The following is a 15,417-nucleotide window of genomic DNA, read 5'->3' as shown; positions in this document are numbered from 1 at the left end:
CAGATATTTAAAATTAATGAAAGAAACAAAATAAAATTTTATTCATAAATTTGTGAAGTAGTATTGCTCACATTTTGATCATACACTCACCCCTTTCTACAAGGGTGAAACCTTGATGCATTATTATACTTTGATTACTTTTCTTAATCTTTTATTTCAATTACATCTAATCTTTAACTTATTATTACTCCACATCAATTCTTGACCGGTTACTTCTCAAAGTTTTGTTTCAATAAGAGTGGAGTATGAAAGCAACAATCCGTTCAGTGAATGAAGAAATCAATTTTACTGCTATAATATTTTTTATTGAGTAAAATGCTAAATGTGATGGTGGAACAATCTCAATATGTTAGTCATTCACAAAAAAATTCAACAACAATCTAGTTTCTTGGACATTTAGTGGGAATTGTTCACCTGTGGTGGAAAATTTTCCCTTTTTAGGTTTGTTGAATTGTCGAGACGAATTTTAACTTTATTATTCATTAATTTGGTTTGATGTATGTGATTTAAATAAAATATCTATAAATATATAAGTAAATTTAAGCTATCGATCTTGACAAAGCATCAATATTTTCATCGTCACGAGTTCAAGTTCAAAATATATATTGTTTTTCTTCGTAAAGTTAGGTTTACCCTGATTACGATCCTAAATTAAAAATATAACAAAAGGATGTTTTTATAAAATACAATTAGAGTGGAAGGACGAGATTAAAAATATTAGCAAATACGACTTAATAGTTTTTTTAAAATAAAATAATGCAATATAAAAGAATTAATTTAAATTTAAGTCTAGAAATAGAGAATATATTCAATTAGTAATAGAAATTGAATTTGGTTGTGTTTGCCAAATATTGCAATTATCATTTGGAAAAAAAAGGGGAAAAAGCCGAGAGGTGGGATCTGCTGCGGGCAGGTCCTTGATATTATAAAATGGTTCTTTTTTTGTTTATGTACCATCGGATTTTTGATGTTCAACTTCTGAAAGGCGAAGAGGAAGGTTGGTTAAATTTTTCAGAAACCCCCAAATCGGAACCCTAATTCAAAACCTCTCTTAATCGATCAACAATTCGGATTCAGATTTCGAAGAATCGGCAAAGATGGTGTTAGCACAGCTTGGGGGGAGCATTTCTCGTGCTCTCCAGCAGATGAGCAGCGCGACGGTGATCGACGAGAAAGTTTTGAACGAATGTCTCAACGAGATCACCCGCGCTCTTCTTCAATCCGATGTCCAATTCAAGCTTGTCCGTGATATGCAGACCAATATCAAGAAAATTGTTAATCTCGATGACCTCGCTGCCGGTCACAATAAGCGCAAGATCATTCAACAGGTATTCTTCATTTCCTTTTGTATTTTTTGTTTTCCTTTTTTCTATCTTTTATTGTCTTTTTTGTTGATTTGGTTTTGTAGAGTTATTCTATGAAACTAGAGTCGATTCTGAGAGTTGTAGCTGAATTTCGAACGAGTTTCTTAATACATGTCCATATAGTGGATTAAGGGAAATGCAAAATCTTTCTGAATTCTGAGCGTTATTAATTGTGTTTATATATATTTTTCGAAGTTTATAGATATGGCATGTGGTGGGATTTGTATAGTTTAGGATTGTTGTTGCAATTAGTTATTTTCCATTCCACGAAATGCAATACAAATGCTTTTGTAGAGATAACCGACCTTTATGTCTCTAGAGTTGGTTGGTACTTCCTGGGGCTTCATTGTTCTATGTGACTCTTGAGTTTTGTTCAATTCTAGAGATGATCAGAGCTGCTTGGCCTTATCCATTCACTTTGCCTGCTTGGATGACCGGTCTGTTTGGGTTATTGGTGTTCATGGAATTACCACCTACCCGATGAGGAACTCATTTTGGGATGAGTTGGATTATCTATTATATTTTCGTGGTCATTTTTGGGATTTGGCTGGGGATTCTAACGTTACCAGTCTTTCTTTTGTTAAGGGGATAGAACCACCAAGTGTATGGGGGCTCTCAATAGCTATGTAACTTATGTTGTAGATTGGTTCATCCTAACCTGAATGGATCTATCACTTGGTCTAGTCTTTCTGCTCAATGTCAACGAGCTGTAGTATAGACCTACTCTTGCTTTCTAGATGTTGGATGGATGTTTGTTTAGAACATTGAACAATCCCAATACCCTAGATCTATTTCAAATCTTTTGTTTACCCCTTTATTTACTTGTTTTATTAAAATGGGGTTCTCCTTCCTTCTGGATGGCTTGATGAAAGAAGTGCAATCTCAAAAAGCTAATGCAATTCATTTGGCATACTATAGTTCTGCCCTTCTTAAACATTACATTTCTTTTGATGGACATCTTTAGAACTTGTGCGATGGGACCCATCTAATGAAATTCGTAACTCATTTATTTTAAGATTTACCTATTTGTATCATTATTGGTATTTGGAGCTAGGTTTTAAGATGTTTTCTCTTCTCCCTCTGTAGGCTGTATTTAATGAACTGTGCAAAATGCTAGATCCTGGAAAGCCTTCTTTTACACCAAAGAAAGGAAAAACAAGTGTTGTCATGTTTGTTGGTTTGCAAGGTATGTTACAGGTGTAACATTGTTGTCTTTATTACCTGTTTAAAGATCCACTTAAATGTGGCTTTCTACCATGTAGAATGATGAGGGTTTGTACTGTTATCATCATTACTTGTTAGTCACTATTTTTTCTTTATGTTATTGATTAATCTTTACTTTTTTAAATATTTAAAATTCAGGGTCTGGGAAAACCACAACATGTACTAAGTACGCATATTATCATCAGAAGAAAGGCTGGAAGCCTGCTTTGGTCTGTGCAGATACATTCAGAGCTGGTGCTTTTGATCAATTGAAGCAGAATGCAACCAAAGCAAAGATTCCCTTTTATGGAAGGTAGGGTAGTTCATATATACTATTTTTACCGTTCATTTATGTGATCGTGGAAGCATGGTTTAGTCTTATTGGAAAGAATAGGAACCATATATGAGGGGTGGTTTTACCAAATTGGTTATTTAGTTATCATTTTACAGTTTTATTGTAGTATCCTACCTCGAACTTTTTCTGCTACGAGGAAAATACTTTATATTATTGCATGCATTGATCCTTTTGTTTGAGAGTATTAGACTCTTAATCTTTCTTCTTTTAGCATAGCACATTTGTGATATGGTTGGGGATGGGAATGGGTGAGGTATGGAAGAAGTAGGAGGTGTGTTTCCTTTATAGTTTATGGTTCTGGGCGTGTCCCGGACCTTAAAAATGTAAATTCATGTGTGTGATTTTGGTCATTTTTTTCTTGTTCTTTTTTGTTTATACTTTTATGGGTTGGAGTTTTCTTCCTCTCTCAGTGTGCTTGATTTATTAGTCAAGTTGTCATTCAGTATTTCAATTTTTCTTTATTTCCCCATTTTGTAGTTACATGGAATCGGATCCTGTTAAAATTGCGGTAGAAGGTGTGGAAAGATTCAAGAAAGAAAGTTGTGATCTCATAATTGTTGATACCAGTGGGCGTCACAAACAGGAAGCTGCTCTTTTTGAAGAAATGCGTCAAGTTTCTGAAGCGACGGTATTTTTCTTGTCTTATTATTTTATGGCCATTTGATGATAACTTGTTAAAATTTCTGACTGTTCTTTGCGTTGTCTAGAAACCGGATCTCGTTATATTTGTCATGGATAGCAGTATCGGTCAAGCGGCATTTGACCAGGCTCAAGCATTTAAACAAAGTGTTGCAGTTGGTGCTGTGATTGTGACCAAGATGGATGGTCACGCAAAGGGAGGTGGTGCTCTTAGTGCGTAAGTTTCAAAACTTTTGTTTTCCCTTTCTGGGGACGAAGAACCATACTGAAGGATGCTAACTTTGTGCAAATTGTTTTACCAAAGTTTTATTTTGCTTCATAGTTTGTTAGCCTTGTGGAATTTATCAGTTGAAATTCTTCAGATTTTTCTTTGATTAAATGACCTGGTTATTACTTGGTTAAATTGATGCATAGAGTATTATGAACTAAATCTCTTTCCTCAATTTCTACTTATTGTTGCAGTGTTGCAGCAACAAAGAGTCCGGTTATTTTCATTGGAACAGGAGAACATATGGATGAGTTTGAAGTTTTTGATGTTAAACCATTTGTCAGCCGTCTTCTAGGTGATTTTTCGATTGAATCTAAACTTTTTGCATTAGCTGCCTGTTGTTACCTGTTTATTAAGCGACTGCATCATTTGTTTAGGCATGGGAGACTGGTCTGGTTTCATGGATAAAATTCATGAAGTCGTGCCAATGGATCAGCAACCAGAGCTTTTGCAAAAGCTTTCAGAAGGAAATTTTACTTTGAGAATTATGTACGATCAGTTTCAGAACTTACTTAAGATGGGTCCAATTAACCAGGTATTACTTGCATCGGGTATAATATACTGTAATTTTATTGTTTGCTCCTGTCATATTTTAGAAGAAAAAGTGGGTTGACCTTTTGAAATTTCTAAGGGAGATTTGGTGGTAGTAGTGTGACTCAAGGGGTTTTTTGGTGGTAGTACTATGACTTAAGGGGTTATTTGGGAGGCATGAATGTAATGAAGATTACTGAAGATCGTAGGGGCATTGGAATGAGTTGGGAATCGAGGGCATAACGGGAATGGGATTGTGAAGCATCAAAATGGTTGGAAGGGAGTTGGGTTGAAAATTTTGGAAAGTGAATGAGTTTGATATTACAAAATGGACCCAAAATGCAAACATAGGCTGGAATCAAAACCCACGACAAACTCATTCCACTCCATCCTCCCAACATGCCCTAAAGGTTTGTTGTAGTAAGAGTTGTTTCTCTTGTTCAGTTCTAATCTTTACACTCACAAAATGGCAAGATTAATGCTTTTGATACAAGTCTTAGAAATACCTTCTGTTTCTTACAATACTACACTTTATAGGGGAAGATCGGGTTGTATCCTATTCCTACACATACTTATTTACAGAAGCATTTATTCTACAACTTCCATAGCAAAAAGGTTTTTAATTGGTAAGGTGGAGATATTGAGATCCAGAGCATTATAAGTGTGGCTAGCCGAGTTCACGGGATAAAAAATTGAGAGAATGCGTGTTCTTATGTAATTTGAACATAGGCCTGCTCTAAATAATTGGTAATACTAGGATTGCTTATTCTGAAAAGTAGGTGGGTCAAGCTTCTAATTCTCTTTTTGAAGTTGGTCTTTTCATTAATAAATTCTTGAATAAACGTATAGGCAGTACTCTAAGAACTGGTCTCTTTAGGTATTTTCAATGCTACCCGGATATAGTGCTGATTTGATGCCAAAAGGACGTGAAAAGGAAAGCCAGGCGAAACTTAAGCGGTACATGACTATGATGGACTCAATGACGGATGAAGGCTAGTAGAAATTATCCACATATCCTTCCCTTCTTATTTTGCTGTGGATATTTTGTCCTGGTTGAATTTGGTGCTAAATGATCCTTTAATATTTTAAACAGAATTGGATAGCACAAACCCAAAGCTCATAAACGAGTCGCGAATGATGCGAATAGCACGAGGTTCAGGTCACCGTGTTCAGGAAGTAATGGAAATGATGGAAGAGTACAAGCGTCTCGCCAAGGTATGGAGCAAGATGAAAGGGCTGAAGATCCCAAAGAAGGGCGAAATGAGCGCACTATCACGAAATATGAACGCACAGCACATGAGTAAGGTCCTTCCTCCCCAGATTTTGAAGCAAATTGGTGGAATGGGTGGCTTACAGAGCTTGATGAAGCAAATGGGTTCAAATAAAGATATGATGGGAATGTTTGGAGGTGGAGATAAGTAGAGCTTTGATTCGAAGTTTGGTTCGAATTCTCTTATTCCAACAAGATCGTCTTTCAGAACGTGTGGCAATACTGATCTTCTACAGGGAAAAACACGACGACGTCGACGATTTCACTGGATTGATTAAGCCATCGAACAAATATGTATATTTATTTGTTCTCTGGTGCATGGTTACAGTTGCGACGGTTCGAGCTAATTATTTTTACCCCGTTTTTTGACTCGGTAATTTCACCACAGCCACAACCATCCCTTGTACTTTGTTCAAGATGTTTAAAATGTTTAGCAACGAAATAGATTTTTTATGCTTTCTGTGTCAATTTATAAATAGAGTTTTAACACTTTGCATTTGTTCAACTTCTAACTTTACTGATTTCTCTCTCTTTCAAATTAGGGTGGTTTTAATTGTTGTGTGTTAAAACAAGTATATTGAAAAATTGACATTCACATGCACAAATTTTACCAACTCGATCAATTTTACAAAAACTGAAAATGCCATTATTTGTAGCCTATATTTGATCACAAGTATGTGATGTTACATGAACATTATAAGTGTGTAGTTATAAGACACAAACAACAGTTTTGTAGATGACATTAAGCATCTTTTCTTATTTGTAATACTTTTTATTTTTTGTCTTTATTCCATTTATTTGAGACGATTTGGAAGTAATCTATCCTCGAATTTAAAAATCAGAAATCTATGGAAGGACTATTCTTTTAATTTCTTCAATATCTTTTCTTATTTCTTCTCCTCCTCTCAAAAAGTTTAGTTGAATTAAGTGGATAATAATTATAGGAAAGTAATTGAGTAGTTGATACAAATAACGTGAGTGTGAAATGTGAAAGTGAGTTGATGCGAATAAGGAGATAATAGTTGATGTGAATAAGGAGATAATAATCCTCCTTAATTTTTTTAGTCGTGAGTTGTTTTTTTAACTATTCAACCTAACTCTTCCAAATTACTCAAGTTGATGAGAGGTTGAAACCTAATTTTAAAACTTTTAAGGAACCCAAACTTAATTTAAAACTAAATCAATTTCAAATAGGGATGTTTTCAAATATATATATATAACAAACTAAATCAATTTATTCACAAATATAATCAAAATTTTATTTTTGCTTATAGACATCTATCACTTTAGTGATATAAAATAATAAACGACTATCCAAATCTATCAAGAACCAAGTAAAATTTTGTAAAATATTTACCATTAATGAAATATAAATGATGTAAGCAGTTTTGCCTTTTAAAATAATTTTTCTATTTAAAAATTAATCTTGCCATTTAAAACAATCAATTGAGAAATTTTCAAAAATAAAAATATGACAAAATAATTATCATCTATACAAAAAATAAATTATAATAATTTTTCTGTAAGTATGAATAATTTGTTTTTCCCTCTCTATTTTTTAGAAAACTCCTAACAAACATAAAAGAATTATCTTAAAATATAACGAAAGAAAATCGTAGATTCTATAACATTGGCTATATTTTAAATAGTTTCCCAAAATTAAAAGGATAAAAGAAATGGAGGGTGAAGATTAAAAATAAATGGAATTGAGTTTGAGATACGTTTGTGGTAAATTCGCCCTAATTCCCTAATTCCCTTATTCTCTTATTCCCTTTTTCACCTTATTTATTTATTAATTTATTATATTGTTTACTTATTTGTTCGTTTTCGTTTTGGTCCACTTTAGGGTTTATGAAGCTCTGAACCGCAAAGCCCATTATACTTCGTCTTCAACCTCCACAACCGACCTTGCGCCAAATTTTCAAATTTTCTCTTTCTCCAACTTTTTTTTAAATAACCTTTTTTACACAGTCCGAAGATTATACCAAACCCAGCACTTTTTTTTTTTTTTTTGTTGATTCTCTGTGAGATGGAGTTGCAAAACGGAGAAACTGATAACGAAACTCATCAATCTGGGTATGTTTATTGTTTTCTTATATCCTTTTTTTTTTTCCTGTATCCGGCTTCCTAAGAGAGTATATATAGGATGGGCATTGTTTTGACGAAGTTTGAGAAGAAAGTAAGAAGTGTTATTTGCTTGAATTTGGTGCGTAAAAACAGGGTAGTGGGGTGGGGGATTCTTATTTGTTTGTATCTTTTTGGATGCTGTTGCATTATGTGCATTGAGTTTTTTACTTCCTTTTACGAATTTTGAATTTTTGGAAGAATGTGTTTTTGTAAATTTGTGGCATTATGTCGAGGTTGAGTTAATATTGTGTATGATGATGAATGTTTAGTGTAAACTTGTTGTTTATCTTGCAGTGTTACAACTTCAATGGAACTAGAACCTTATCTTCCTTTAACACCTATGGATAGTTCAAGCAAGCGTAGAAGGAAAAAGTCTTTTGTTTGGGATTATTTCACTGTTCAGACGGCTGAAGATGGATGTATCAAAGCCTATTGTAATCAGTGCAATAAAGCTTTTGCTTACATTAATGGTTCAAAGCTAGCAGGCACCAGCCACCTAAAGCGTCACATTGCGTTAGGCATCTGCCCTGTAAGCCGTGAGCGGAACCAGTCTAATGGTACACATACAACTTTCGCCAAGAGGAATACTGCCAATCCACCTAGAAAACGGTACAGGGCAACTCCTACATTTGCAAGTTTTACCTTTGATCAAAATCGATGTAATCATGATATTGCCATCATGATTATTATGCATGAGTATCCACTTTACATGGTAGAGCAGCCCGGTTTTATTGATTTTGTAAAAAATCTTCAACCGCAGTTCAATATGATGAGCTACACCACAGTACAGGAAGAGTGCACGTCAATTTACCTTAGAGAGAAAGAAAGCCTCTTAAATTTTGTTTGTGGAATTCCTAGTCGAATAAGTTTATCGATAGATGTTTGGACTTCTAGTGACACCACTTGTTATGTCTTCTTGAAAGGACATTTCATCGACAATAATTGGAACTCACATTGCCGAATCCTAAATGTTATTAGAATACCCTCTCTCAAGGATGATGCCCTTATTCTAGCCGTTGTCACTTGCTTATCTAATTGGCAATTGAGTGGACGTGTCTACGCCCTAACAGTTGATCAGTCCTTTTTGAGTGATACCATTGCTATGAACTTTAGAAATTTCCTAGTTGCTAATGACCCAAATTTTCTTAATGGTCAGTTATTAGTAGGAAATTGCTTAGCTCAAGTTCTTTGTCAGCTTGCACAGAATGCTCTATCGTTAACGAGTGAAGTCGTATGGAAGATTCGTGAAAGTGTGAAGTATGTAAAGACCTCCTCTGTGCGAGAGGAGAAGTTTCTTGAGTTGAAGAACCAACTTAAAGTACCCAGCAATAAGGAGCTTTCAATCGATAATCAAACCAAGTGGGACACAACATTTCATATGTTGGTAGCAGCCTGTGAACTGAAAGAAGTATTCTCTTGCTTAGATGCATCTGATCCAGATTACGACTTAAATATGTCAGTGGATGATTGGAAGGTGGCAGAAACTCTTTGCACATATTTGAAGTATTTTTTCAGTGTGGCTAACATTTTAACTTCCCCCTGTTATCCAACTGCCAATGTATTTTTTCTAGAAGTATCGAAAATTCAAACGGAGCTCACTAATGCAAGCATGAGCCAGGATCCGCTTGTTCGTGACCTGACAAAGCCTTTGAAAGATAAGTTCGATAAATATTGGAATGAATGCTGCTTAGTTTTAGCATTGGCAGTTGTAATGGATCCAAGGTTCAAGTTGAAGCTTGTTGAATTCATCTTCTCCAAAATTTTTGTTCAAAATGCAGAGGAGTGGATCAGAATTGTTGATTATGGTCTCCATGATCTTTTTCTCCAGTTTACCATGGAAACACTTACCCTTTCAGAGACCTTTGGAGAAGATGGGAATATCGGTATTTCCATAACCGAGTTGCAGGATGAAGAACATCAGGGAGAAATCTTTCTTACAACAGGTGACGGGCTCTCAGATTTTGATGTATATATTTCTGAGATCTCTGAAGGCCAGCAAACAAAATCAGAGTTAGATCGTTATTTAGAAGAGGAGTTATCACCCAAATCACAAGAATTCGACGTCTTGAGTTGGTGGAGATTAAACAAATATCGGTATCCTACGCTGGCAAAAATGGCTTGTGATATTCTGTCCATGCCGGTGTCAACTGTTACTCGTGATTCAGTTTTCGACACTGAAATCAGAAGAATGGATAGCTATCGGAGGTCATTGCCATCAGCAACGCTTGAGGCTCTCATTTGCACTAGAGATTGGTTACAGTACGGATCATTACAATCCTCCTCATCCACAGAGACTTCTGATACCACTGTGAAAAGTGAGTTTTAGATTTTTCTTTCCTTTAGTGTAGATTTTGATTTTTTTATTAGGAGATGATTTTTTGGGACTAATAGAAGCTGAATAGCGTCTTTACTTTCTGATTTACTTTCCATATAGATAAATTTTTTCTGTTGATATAGCCTCACATTCACTTGCAACATACGACTTCTATGTTGCATCCTGTTGAAGATTGTTTGAAATGGAATAGAGATATTATTCTTCTACGTCCAACTAATGAATACAGTTTATCATTTTTCCAATGTATTTGTCAGACTTCAAATTCTACTCGATTTCTTCATATCCAATTTCACCTGTTCTTTAATAGATTTATTTGAATAACTCAGAATTTGGAGAGATGTTTGTTACAGGTTTTTCTTTTTTTAGTGAAATTGGAAATCTTGTCAAACTTAATAGGCAAATTTACCAAGTCCATGTGTATTTAGTCACTGGTTTTTCAAGGTTAGGCTCAAAAGTTCATACTTACAAACCCATTAAATTTACACTTAAACGAGATAAATAGATAAGGTGATGTGTGATGGCATGATTTGGAGGCAAATAAAGGCTATATTTTTAATATTTTAGATTCTCTGTCACCTTTCTCCCTCCTCCTCTCCTCTCCTTTCTCTATCTTTCAATCTAATGGAACTCACTACCCCCTCCATGATTGAAATTTCTTTGTCATTTTGAAAGAAAAGTGAAGTCTCCTATTTCTCTTGCTCCACCATTAGAGCGCACTCCCACAATTTTTTAACTTACAGTTTTAGGGATTGAAATTGTTGAAATAGCCTATTCAAGTTTTCGCTTTTCAAAATTTGAACTCTTTTTGTAAATTCGTTGAATTAGTTTTTCTCGATGAGTCTCGTCTGAGATCGAGATTGGGATTTCATATAAAATGAACTTTATCTAAAACTATCTATTCATTTTTGCTATCTCCATGAATCTTGCCAAGTATGAATATCAAGATATATGATTTTTTTCAAAACATTGATAAAAATAATTGGTAAACTATGTAAAAAATGATATTTGACAAAAAAAATATATATTTGGATCTTGGTTCGTTATTGGCAAAATTGTACAGAGAAAGTCTGGGATGAACCAATATCAACAAATAATCATTTTCAAATATTATGCAATATTTTCAAAAAAATTTATCAATGGCTAACTTCACGTCAAATTTTCTATGGTATCTTCCCAAATTTCATATAAAAATGTGGTAAATTAATTTGAATATTTTGTATATTTAAGGAACACATGAATGAGCATAAAGATTTGAGAAATTGCATAAATGGTTGATATAAGATTCGATACAGATAATCAAATATGGAAAAACATTAAGAATTTAGTTAAGATTCAATATGAGATTTGAAAAAACCCGTAGAATCTCGAGGTTAATTCTATAGAAATTTCATCAAGAAAGCCAAAACAATCTATCCAAGCAAAAAGTCAGTTCGACTTTCCAAAATGGAATGTTGTATTGATAATGTGAAAACTTTAGGAGGTCAAACATTCCTCACCAACTAGGGAAGGGGAAATGTTATAAATATATATGCACACACACGCACATATTTAATGGGTTTGTCAGTAGAACAATTTAAATCTATTCATGAAAACTTCAAAATTAAAACGATAAATTTGAAACATCACGAATCAAATGCACATGACTAAAGAGGCAAATTTTCCTAATTTTTAAAACAAAGTTGTTCTTTTAAGTTTTAACTAAACTTAAAGCAATGATTTTGTCATTGGTTTATGTTATAAGAAACTAATACTTCAAAGTTTCACTGCTTTAAAAAAAAATTTGAACTATTTGTTGTAGAGCTTAACTAGTTAAGTTATACATAACTCGTAATTAGATATAGATTAGAGTGAGATAGTAAACTCTCATCTCTGAACCAAGCAAATATCAATCAATTAACAACGCAATCCTCTGCTAAGATCTCTATAGCCTTACATCTGCGTAAACTGATCAACTGGAAGTGTCGGTTCCTAGCCGAAGCTTGCTCAGTATATCCTTGATTCCCTGTACAGCGATACCGTACTTCTCTTTCGATTTTCTCCCTTCTTCAATCACTTGCACAATGGATCTGTATATGTGGTCATACCTATGAATTTGGCTGTTGGTATCAATACTAGTAGTGTAACTATAATCGAGAATGTAATTTCTTTTAACGTCTTTTCTCCATCGTTGTAGGATATATTGAGCCGGGATTTCCTTGATACCGTTCTGGGTAAGAACGGATAAAGCATGTCTGCATAGATATCCTTTCGAGTTGAATAAGCCACAATTGCATTGGACTTCCATGTCAGATTCATTGTATGAAACTTCAAACTCTCTTGCATCCCTTCTACTTCCCTCCATTTCGACATGCTCTTTCACAATATATGTCATTAATGGCGCCTCAGCATTCAACTTCCTTCTGTTAAAACAACAATACATTCCCTCCACCTCTCTCTCAAACTTTTCAAGTATCTCATTGGTATACAATTTACATAGCTGCGCTTCAAAATAGCATCTTGATTCAAGCATGAGACTTGAATTTTTTGAATCTTCATCTGCCAGAACTTCTAGTTGATGATGCGATTGTATAGCTTGATCATACTGCTCAAAGAATTGCTTTAAAGAAGTATGCTCACCTAAGTATTCTTGAAAGAAAAACGGAACTACGTCACCAGATACAATCGATAACACTCCAGCCAAAAATGTATCCTTCATGAAAACTGGAACCCACTGTCTCCGATGTTCGTAAAGCTCTTGGAGCCATTTATGACCTCCAAGTCCGTGCTGCTGGATCATACCCTCCCACAATGCGTCGAATTGTTCTGGCTTCAAGGAGTGGTAAACTGCTCTAAAGATTGCGATTTCAATTGTTTCATATTCAAGCATTCCTCGAAGCTTCTGTGGAACCTTCCTCATAATATCAGATAAAGAAATGCAATGAGAAGCTCTCGGGAAGACATCGGTGAGAGCAATTTGGAGTTCTTCATGTTGATCTGCAATGATAACTTGTGGAGGTCGTCCTAGTACAGAGGTAAGCCATGCTCTAAACAACCATATATATGACTCTACTGTCTCCATGGCAAGTAAACCACAACCAAATAATACGCACTGGCCATGATGATTTACTCCAATAATTGAGACCAATGGGACTTGATACTTGTTTGCTAAACATGATGTATCCATGTACACAACATCGCTGAAATAAGTATAAGCAGCCCTTGACCTTGAAGAAACCCAAAACAAATTCCTCAGAGATCCCTTCTCATTAAGATCCAGGACATAAAAGAAATTTGAATCTGTGAGTTGTGCTTGACATAAAAAATCTTCAATAGCTAAAGCATCTCCTTTATTAAGTTTCAATTGATTGGAATTATCAACTCTATTTCCAAACTCTCCTTCATCAACATCCAAGTATCCATTGTGATCAGCGTCAATTACAACCGTTTGAAACAACCGAACTTTTTGCACTTCTTCAACACTATCTAGTTGCAACAATCTCTTGGTTCCAACACCCAAGTTCTTATGAGATTTATAAAACTTCCCACTAGTCGGGTTGATCAAGTGATTATGATCAAGCTCAACTTCAATGATTCTCCACCTTCTAGTATCCATCAACCTAAATTTTATCATAGCTGGGCAACCAGTTCTCGTCTCCGGTCTCGGTCGATTCGCTTCACTCTTCTTCTTGAAACCAGCACTACTACAGCTAAGTTTTCCTCTATACTTTTCTTTACTCTTCCTATACCAAGTGTTACTAACTCGAACTCCAAATCCCTGTTCTTTTGCATAGCAACTATAAAAGTAGTATACATCCTCATAAGATTCAAACTCCATACCAACAGCAGGAGGGAGGGGATTTTCTCCTTCAAATATCCCACTTTGATCAACATAATCTGCAATTACAGAATCCCCTTCGATCTCAAAATAATCCCCCTCCTCATCGCCCACTGGCTCGGTGTTGAGAGAAACTCCATCCATCTACTCTAGATGGAAAATCAGCAATTTCTAATGAAAAGAAAAAGATTCAGAAAAAAAAAATAGACGCCAGAGAAAGTTGAATAACTATAAGTAGACTCCAATTTTTTATTCCGTTCATCTTTTGGTACGAATTCATAGAATTTTGAAAGTTCCGATCCGGTTTTCGGCCTCCACAACTCGAATCGTAGCTTAATCGAATTTCATTTCGATAAGAAGAGTAGAAAATTGTAAGGTAACAGGAGATTGAGAAGTACAATTCATTGATTCCATGGAATGAGCTAGAAAAAGGGGGGAAAGAAATCTAGAAAGCGCCTGACCTTGGAGAAGGGAAGTTTTCAGGTATATGTGGTGGCTTCTCCATGGTTGTAATTGGTGTTGTTCGTAACGCCATTGTTAATCATCAACCTACCCATTCTCATCCTGCTGTTGAACAACCTTCTTCTTCTTCTTCATAACTATCAGTGGCAAATTTACCCTTTTTTCTTTAATTACAAAAACAAAAAACAGCTACAAAATTGTTTTCTTCGTAATATACTTTTTCTTTAATATATAAATTATTGAAAACGAACGAAAAAATCGAAATTCTAACGTTGAGATTGATAGCTAATAAGCCAGATGCAACGTCCACCTCAAAATATTCATTTTTAAACATATATGCCTTCTTAAAGTAAAAAGAAATTCATAGCAAGTGAGTCGATGAATTTATATACTTACAAGTTACAATATTTCACTTGATTTATTCCACTCTCAAAAGTTATTTTTCTTACATGTATATGTCTTTTTAGTTTACTCAATACGTGCAAAATATGAGTTCATTGTCTAAGGCGTGTTGGACATAGATACACTAACAAAAAATTTTCTTACATGTATATGTCTTTTTAGTTTACTCAATACGTGCAAAATATGAGTTCATTGTCTAAGGCGTGTTGGACATAGATACACTAACAAAAAATAAGTGTCTGTGCTTCTTAGATTGTTAGGAGTATCATTTGATCAGTTGAGTTATATTCATTTTGAGATTGTTAGGAGTATCATTTGATCAGTTGAGTTATATTCATTTTGTAACTAAAAATCTAATAACAAGAAAGAAACATTATTATCGTTGATCTAACCTAATTGTAACTCAATTCAACTATTAAAATAAGTAAATTAAAAATTAGGTGTCATCAATTTTACCATAAGATATGATGAATTATTGTTGAAATAAAGTCACAAGCGTTCAATAAATTATAAAATATAAAAGTGGTATGAAATTAATAAGATTCGAATAGAAACAATAGTAAAGTTGAGTTTACATCAATCAAAGTTAATTTGATAGAAAGCTTGATTTTCATTCAATTCAAGAGTTTTATGATTTATTTTTTTCT

At 34.4% G+C, this 15,417-nt stretch overlaps 3 protein-coding genes across 3 annotated transcripts; 2 read left to right on the top strand and 1 right to left on the bottom strand.

Moving 5' to 3' along the window:
* Positions 1 to 934: 934 nt before the first annotated feature.
* On the top strand, positions 935 to 6,135 carry LOC101209324 (signal recognition particle 54 kDa protein 2). The gene is made up of 9 exons (XM_004152130.3): positions 935 to 1,328; positions 2,451 to 2,550; positions 2,727 to 2,880; positions 3,400 to 3,550; positions 3,630 to 3,778; positions 4,024 to 4,124; positions 4,207 to 4,364; positions 5,238 to 5,352; positions 5,454 to 6,135. Exons 1-9 carry the CDS (start codon positions 1,098 to 1,100, stop codon positions 5,780 to 5,782), a joined length of 1,488 nt encoding a protein of 495 aa, XP_004152178.1. The 5' UTR covers positions 935 to 1,097; the 3' UTR covers positions 5,783 to 6,135.
* A 1,243-nt stretch (positions 6,136 to 7,378) lies between these two features.
* LOC105435164 (zinc finger BED domain-containing protein DAYSLEEPER) lies at positions 7,379 to 10,338 on the top strand. Its single transcript, XM_011654695.2, has 2 exons — positions 7,379 to 7,706; positions 8,052 to 10,338. The coding sequence occupies exons 1-2, from the start codon at positions 7,660 to 7,662 to the stop codon at positions 10,081 to 10,083; spliced, it is 2,079 nt and encodes a 692-aa protein (XP_011652997.1). The 5' UTR covers positions 7,379 to 7,659; the 3' UTR covers positions 10,084 to 10,338.
* Positions 10,339 to 11,791: 1,453 nt separating this feature from the next.
* On the bottom strand, positions 11,792 to 14,559 carry LOC101206573 (protein FAR1-RELATED SEQUENCE 6). The gene is made up of 2 exons (XM_011654694.2): positions 14,368 to 14,559; positions 11,792 to 14,077 (listed from the first exon to the last, which is right to left on the bottom strand). The coding sequence occupies exon 2, from the start codon at positions 14,048 to 14,050 to the stop codon at positions 12,041 to 12,043; it is 2,010 nt and encodes a 669-aa protein (XP_011652996.1). The 5' UTR covers positions 14,051 to 14,077; positions 14,368 to 14,559; the 3' UTR covers positions 11,792 to 12,040.
* Between the last annotated feature and the right edge of the window lie 858 nt (positions 14,560 to 15,417).

This window comes from Cucumis sativus, chromosome 4 (assembly GCF_000004075.3).
Source record: "Cucumis sativus cultivar 9930 chromosome 4, Cucumber_9930_V3, whole genome shotgun sequence".
In the NCBI taxonomy this organism is placed as follows: domain Eukaryota; kingdom Viridiplantae; phylum Streptophyta; class Magnoliopsida; order Cucurbitales; family Cucurbitaceae; genus Cucumis; species Cucumis sativus.
Note: the sequence above shows the minus strand (reverse complement) of the source record. Positions and strands in the feature narration are given on the sequence as shown.

Coding starts and splice junctions, on each gene's coding strand:
- LOC105435164 (XM_011654695.2), top strand. CDS start 7,660: ATGGAGTTGCAAAACGGAGAAACTGATAACGAAACTCATCAATCTGG. Junction 7,707..8,051: donor AACGAAACTCATCAATCTGG/GTATGTTTATTG, acceptor TTTATCTTGCAG/TGTTACAACTTCAATGGAAC.
- LOC101209324 (XM_004152130.3), top strand. CDS start 1,098: ATGGTGTTAGCACAGCTTGGGGGGAGCATTTCTCGTGCTCTCCAGCAG. Junction 2,551..2,726: donor CATGTTTGTTGGTTTGCAAG/GTATGTTACAGG, acceptor TTTAAAATTCAG/GGTCTGGGAAAACCACAACA. Junction 3,779..4,023: donor GGAGGTGGTGCTCTTAGTGC/GTAAGTTTCAAA, acceptor TTATTGTTGCAG/TGTTGCAGCAACAAAGAGTC.
- LOC101206573 (XM_011654694.2), bottom strand. CDS start 14,050: ATGGATGGAGTTTCTCTCAACACCGAGCCAGTGGGCGATGAGGAGGGG.